The sequence below is a fragment of the Bacillus rossius genome, chromosome 7, assembly GCF_032445375.1.
Source record: "Bacillus rossius redtenbacheri isolate Brsri chromosome 7, Brsri_v3, whole genome shotgun sequence".
In the NCBI taxonomy this organism is placed as follows: Eukaryota; Metazoa; Arthropoda; class Insecta; order Phasmatodea; family Bacillidae; genus Bacillus; species Bacillus rossius.
Window position 1 is genome coordinate 60,197,215 of NC_086335.1, and position 7,492 is coordinate 60,204,706.

A 7,492-nucleotide genomic window follows, 5' to 3' on the forward strand; every position below is an offset into this window, starting at 1 on the left:
TTTTTTTATTTTTTTGTTTAGTAATATTTTGAGCTATGAATGTAATATTAATATATAATTAATATTATTAATAAATAATTATTTTATAATAATTACTAAAAGTAGAATAAAATTTAATCAGTTTAATACAATTTCTTGGGCATACACCATTGAAGTTTCGCACTGTTAGTCACAACTAAATTCCTTCCCTGGAATTCTTGTGCCGTATGATATTTATGTTGAAATGTGTTCGTCTGTGATGTCAGCGTTGTGTTGACCATATTTCCTGTTTAGGTTCATCATTGTATGTCCAAGAAATTGTATTATATCAAAATTCCCTATTGCATGAATTATTTAAAGAACTTAAAATGTATTTATTTCCCCTAGAATGTAGGTAAGTACACCTTGACCCACACATATAAGGTTTGCTGGACTCCATGTATCTTGAGATATAAAGTGGACGAAGAGCCGCTCCCCGTTGCTTGCTTGCTGAAGACACAAGGGTCTGTGTGCAGGCACGGAGAGTGAGAGTGCGGGTCTGTGTGCAGGCACGGACAGTGGGAATGCGGGTCTGTGTGCAGGCACGGACAGTGGGAATGCGGGTCTGTGTGCAGGCACGGAGAGTGGGAGTGCGGGTCTGTGTGCAGGCACGGAGAGCTGGGAGCGCGTGCAGGTGGCAGGCCCCCGACCCAGGGCGCGCTCTGAGAGCGTGGCGCTCGCCGTCTCCGAGCTGCTGCTGGCCGGTCCGCCCCCGGGACAGTCTGCCCTCCGCGGCCAGCACCGCCCCCGCGGCGGCGGCTCCGTCGACCGCAGCACCGGCCACGCCTTCGCCTCCAACCGCGTGTCGCCCTGCGACGACCGCCAGCCCTCCGTCGTCAGCTTCGCGGAGGCTCGCCGCGGCGGCGGCGGCGGCGTCGTCGTGTCCGCCAACGGGGGCGGCTTCCTGCGCGAGATCTCCAAGCTGAGCCAGATCAACCTGTCGCGCCTCAGCCACCACAAGTGCAGCTACAGCGTGCTGACTAGCAGCAGCCACGACGAGAGCACCGAGAGCCTGCTGCTGCAGCACTCGACGGCCAGCGAGGACGCCAGCCACAAGATGGTCAAGTCGCGCAGCGCCGGCGTGATCGCGCGCAGGCGCCCTCCGCCGCCCTCCCTACCCGTGCCCAGGAGCAGCGACGCCGACAGCAACTCGTCCTCCGCCTCGTCGGCCACCCTCCCCCGGGACCCGTTCTCCGTGCCCAACCTCGGCGCGCTGGCGGCGCCGCCCGCGCTCACGCCCGTCGAGATCACGCGGCTCGTCTACTTCGACACCGACGACGAGATGGAGAACGACGTGTTCGGGTCGGCCGAGCCGCCGGCGGCGAAGCCCCACGTCGAGTTCTCCTTCGTGCACCAGCGCTTCCAGCCCGGCCGCCGCAGCGACAGCTACAACTCGCACCTCATCAGCGCCGGCGACAAGGCGCGCGCTCGCAACGGCGCCGACGACGCCTCCGACGAGGCGGCGTCCACGTCGGACTACGCGAGCATAGCGTCCGCCAGCAACTACAGCATGTGCAACAACCGGGCGAGCCCCGGGGAGGCGCAGGCGCGGACCCCGGGCAGGGACGGCGTGGTGGGGTTCTGCAACCCCAACTACCTGGGCCCGGACATCCAGACGATCCTGGGCCAGCGGCGCTCGTGGCACGTGGCTCCGGCCCGCCTGCTCAACTCGCCGCCCGACAGCCTGCTGGAGGACGCCAGCGGCCGCAGCATCAGCCGCGAGCTGGTGGAGCTGCGAGGCGTGGAGCGCAGGAAGAAGTCGCGCGCCAGCAGCGCCGGCCGCGCCGAGCGCTCCCCGGAGGAGCAGCGCGTCAGCTGCTTCTCCGTCGAGTCGCCCGTCGCCCTGTGCGTGTTCGTGCTGGGCGGCAAGGAGCAGGGGCAGGTCACGGTCTTCAAGAGGCCCATGTCCGTGTGGAGGCTGCAGCTCGCGCCGCACATATACTGACAGCTCTGCCTCTCCGCGCGCTTCCACTCTGCACCCAGGAGAATGCCTCGTGTTCTGTCCCCAACCTGCAACCACTCTCTCACTGCTACATAACGTTATGTTTTACATTTCATATTACGTGTCAACACAAACGAAACTGTCATAATTCAAGGAAGGAGGGGAGAGGCTTGTGTTTTTGTTGATACAGAAAAAACTAGACCATTCAAGCTACAAGTCGGGCTGCTAATTTTTTTTATTTACTCTTCAATAAGCCAAGGGCATAGTCAGGGTGGTGGTGCTTTTATTTCTTTCAATAATAAGGAAACTCATCAACCAGATTAAAATTTATAATGTATGGTTGTTCTATTTATGGCAGATGAATATGTTATATTAGAGAGTATCCTTCAATTTAAACATGCGTTAAGTGACATTTAATATTCATGATTGAAAGATATTGAAAAAACACTTAAGATTCCTCAGAAAGCTTCAAAATGTGTTTTAAAGCATCATATTTTTAAAATATTTCTGGAAGAGGACCCTCTGCTTATCTGGGAGATATTCCATAACCGATAACCTCTCCCCCTTTTATTTCTAAATCCCCTTCTATAGCCCGTCCCACTCTTAGATTGCAGTACACGGCTTATGGCGCGCGCTGTTGCCAAATCTCTAACACATTACGAATTTCAGGAGATGCGTGTCTATGTAATTTGGATCGAACAAGAAGCATTTTAAGATATCATATCGTAATTTATAATATTTTATACTATTACACATATAAATTTGTAATAATGCCACTTTTACGTAAATTTTAAATAAAAACTACCTATTGTAGACGAAAATTTGTTATAGTTTTCTTTTCTGTTCTAAAAATCCCATATATATATAATTATATATATATATTTATATATATCGCATTTTCATGGGCCCGATAAATGCCGTATTTTTGGACAAGTCATGTCCAAAATTATAAATAAAATACGGTAATGGAAATTCTCGGTCGAGTAAGTTATGGGAAAAATCCGAACAATTGGTTCGAAATGGGGAAGATTTTTTGAAAAACAGAAAAATCGCAACAACTCCCATAATATGAATAATATCGAATCCGTTTTAACGTATGATAACTCGGATTACCTAATGCCGAAAAATGTTTTCTAAATACATTTTTGATACGACCAGCCATAACTGCATGGGTTCGAACAACAATTTCACCGGACAAAAAAACGTAACTGCCTTAGTAAACACCTTATCAAATCTGTTTAAATTGTTTGTAATAATATCATAATTATTTTCCAAAACTTTGTCTAAAACAATGTTTGATAAGATGCTTGGTGTTGAGGATAGAAAAATAATTCAACATTTTGTACCATGATCGCTATTGAATTCCTTCGTATTTATTTCATACATTTTACATATTATGTTCAAGAATCGATTATAATATTTTTTGTTGACTAAGGAAGCCATGTATTTGAAATTGCTTGTAGGACAGAACCCCACTTATCTAAACACACGACCCTGTTTCCTTTTACGACGGCAGCGCGCGCTCTTGTACTGATAAGACACATCTTTAACAGCTATTTCCACGGAAACTGTAGAAGCAATTGAGATGGGGCTGCTTTTAAAAACTAATTCAATTCATTGTGAACATTTTTCTCGCTTTCGTCCCCCATCTATCTTTAACAGAAAAAACGTTTTCCGCGGATCAACTTTTTGATGTGTCAGGTTGTGAGAAAATGCATTTCAATATATTAAAAAATTATTTAAGTGAAACCTGTACAGTTTTTGTCTTAACATTTGTTCGGTGGCGTCCTAAGGCATTAATTTACTAATAAAAAAATCTGAATGAAATACACAAATAGGTTTTCTTTTTTTGATGTGAAACATATCGGAATACTTCAAAACAGTTCGCAGCGAATAAGTTATGTTTTTTAATTTTTTCGGACACTTAAAATATTGTTAAGTATTCAAAATAAGCATTTCCTGATGCGTATTTTGATTCTATACAATATGAAAAAAAAACTTGGTCCAAAAATTAAATTAAATTTTAAATTTCGTTTGATATTTGGCAACAACGTACGAAGAAACAAGGACAGTGCTAACGGCAATCGGCGTGTGTTAGAGAGAGAGAGAGAGAATGCGCCCATTTACTTCCACACTGCAATCTAAGAGTGGGATGCTCTATAGACACCCGAAAACAGCTATCAAAAATATATTCTTATAGCTTCCTCTTTCACAAATCCTGACTACGCCAATTGGCTTTCACTATTTGAAATCAAACCAACCCTTTACATCATAAATATACGTAATGGTTTGAAGTAATCATCTTTGGTTACAGTTTATTTTTAAACCGACCACAGAAAAAAAATGTTGCATCGTCCTTTCTTTGGTCATTCTCCTCGGTGTACAGTCTTGCGACACAGGTCAGGAACCAGTCGCCACTCGGTCGTGGGCTGCTGAACTCGTAAGGACCAATCACAAGCGAGCGACGTTTTGTGCGGTCGAGTGCGGAACCAGGTTCGTGTGGCTGGCGCGTGAAGCACTGTCGCCAGCCACGTTAGGAAACAGTTTCCCCGTAGCCAAAGAATGCCTGCCAAGACGCCAAAAAGGAATGCATTTACCGGCCCAGCAGAGTTTTTATCAAATATATTTTAAGGCTTGAGATGGATACGTGCAATAAGGAAGTCTTGAGTCCGGCTTCAGCTTATTTTACAAGCATGTCGTAGTGGCAGCTGAATTAAGTAAGGTGGGAATGTTCCGTACTGTAGTTGACTGCGTAACGTAAGAAGCTGCTTGAGAAATTTTACAGAAACATGCTAGCCATTTCTTTCAATATTGTGTTCAATAGGATAATATTTTCTAGGTATTTTCTAGAAATGGTGGTATTTGTATAAAAACAAACTAACTTTTAAAATGCTGAGAATTAAACATCAATAACATAATTTTAGCTGATGGAGTTTCCCTGGTAGAACTCTAGCTAAAATACTTGTACTACCAAATAGATTTTATGCCTTCATCTAATGCTATGAAATACTATAGCAAGATATTTTAGTTTCATATAAATGCATTTTGACTGTATTTCTGGTAGGAAAATAACTGAATTTTTAAAAAGAAATTAAAAGTTTGGTAAATGTGTGCGTTGATAATGTACATTAATTTTATATTTTAAACCAACTCCTTACAATTTTATCATACATTGATGATCATTTATCAGAACTCATCTTATTCAACAGAATATAATTTTATTTAAATGGTTTTATGGTATGAATTTTTTTTGTGAGGGCTATAGATGTTCAAAACTAACTTCCTACACTATTGTTCAATTACCTTGTATGTGTTCGTGTTTACCGTAAATATTATGTTTGTGTCACTACTGCTGAAGTGTACTCCAGTCTCCCCACTGTTACAGCATCATAGCGAAACAGTCCAAAATCCATAATCCTGAACAAAACAAGGGTGTGGTAGCTCATTGCTTCCTGCTGTCAATGAAGTGTGGAAGACTGCAGTTGTGGTGTGGTTCAAGTTTAACTGGAAGGTGAATTTTAATGAGGCGATTGATAATGCCCTTATACTCTTTTACCTTGCCAAATGTTGTGTATTTTGGGTAAAAACAAAATTTTTTATTTATTTGGAAAAGAGTTTGCATAATAAATGTCTTGAAGCAATTTTGACATTCATTGAAGAGTATTCAAGCTGTGAAAGGTTTATAACCAATATTCCCCAGAAACTGCATTTTTAAGTCTTTAGGGATTACAAATTTAAACCTACTGCCCCACATACTACACATGTCTCGAGCATTTAAACACTATAAGTTATTTCTTTGTGTGTCCCTAAAAAGTCAGAAGAATGAAAATGATGAAAACTAACACTTCATTGTACTGGTACAAGATTAGAAAATTTAGCATACTCTCGTGTGAATCAGAGAAACATTTTTCTACCAGATGTTGGTGAACTTGTGAATGAGTTGAATAAAATTTCAGCAGCTTTATATGCTGCCTGGAGTTTGGAAATTTAATTCACGTTTATAATATGTAGATAAAATTAATAACTTGAAAATCTTAAAACCATGTTACAGTCTACATTGAGTTTTTGAACTTATAGGGAATATTTCATGTTATTCATCAACAGTGAGTGGCTAAAAAGTCCGTGGAAATTTCAGTTTACTCTCTAAGAAGTCCATTCTTGTTCTCATGTCAAAAGGTATTTTAAGAAATAATCATATACATGACATTATCATTACACAAAAATTAAAATTATGTAATTGGGGCTCGGGGTAAGTAATATTAATGTGTGAATTTGGAAAAAATGAACAAATCAACACTTCTGCATGCTTACCCAAAAATAACCACACAAAAAAAAAAACAAAGGTTAGTTTAAATAAAACTGAGATTTTTCTCAATAGTGATGACTGGGCTGGAGGAATAAACGTATTTAACTAGAGTAATTACTAGTCGTGGACTTGGGTGCCACTAAATGGATGACGACTCTACACCATGTGGCCCATGTGGGTGCTGGACTCAATTTCCCCTGTGTTCTTATTTATACACCCTACCAGCTTGCTCTGAGTGGCTGGCACACTGCTATGATACTGAACAGTAGTCATCAGTGGGCTCTGTAGGCGTCCCACACACCTTGGTCCCTGTACAGGCGCACACGTGGTCGAGTGGACAAAGAACTCACAGTTTCTGGTAAGATAGTGTCACGGGGGGGGGGGGGGTGTCGGTCGGTCGGCTTTACGGTGGATTGCTAGTGGGCGCCACCACGTGGTACGGCACGTGGACCCGGTGAGACTCCTAACTCAGGGCGTGACGTCGCCCATGTGAGACGTGATATCCCCCCCTTGAAAACATCTAGCACTAATTCCTGCCCGCTCTCAGCGTCGGGCACGCTTTTCCCTACGAAGTGGGCTCTCAGGCGTCCCACACGCCGTCACTCTCCACGTGGACACACAGATTGAAAATAAAAGAATAATACGTTAAATTCATACACCTGATTTATTCCGCTACTTCAGCTCACATACGTACACGGTTGAAACTATCAAAACGCCCGCGGCACGAATCGGTTTATAGGTGATGCGCCACCACGTGGTCACATATTGAATTACGTAGTACAAGATAAAAGACCGAGACTGGTCGTAAATTAATTAATAAAGCAGTCCCCCGACCGAGGGCTGCTCCGAGGACTAAAAGAAAGCGATTGAAATGAAATTAAAGTTAACAGAATTACTTGGCAGAGAATACAAGCGGTGAGGTCCCCGGAGTGCTGATGCGTCTGCTCTCGGTCGTTGATGGTGGTAGCCTGGGCTGAGGTCATGGCTCGCTCGACTAACATGGCGTCCTCCCGCCGAAACAATTACCGTTAAAAGATATTAGCGAATTCGTGCCACGGGAAATTAAATTAACATGACAATAAAGCGTTGAAAATTATGTAACAATTTTTGAATGAATTGAAAAGATTGTACAAATTATAACTATGTAGATTTAAATTTAATTATTGTCTGGCTTCGGGTTTCCTCGGGAATGTCCGGAAACGCTATGATATTTTACTATATAAGTT

General features: G+C 43.3%; 1 protein-coding gene across 1 annotated transcript; it reads right to left on the minus strand.

The window, feature by feature from the left end:
• Positions 1-1,173: 1,173 nt before the first annotated feature.
• On the minus strand, positions 1,174-7,224 carry LOC134534140 (uncharacterized). The gene is made up of 2 exons (XM_063372249.1): positions 7,163-7,224; positions 1,174-1,991 (listed from the first exon to the last, which is right to left on the minus strand). The coding sequence occupies exon 2, from the start codon at positions 1,954-1,956 to the stop codon at positions 1,612-1,614; it is 345 nt and encodes a 114-aa protein (XP_063228319.1). The 5' UTR covers positions 1,957-1,991; positions 7,163-7,224; the 3' UTR covers positions 1,174-1,611.
• Between the last annotated feature and the right edge of the window lie 268 nt (positions 7,225-7,492).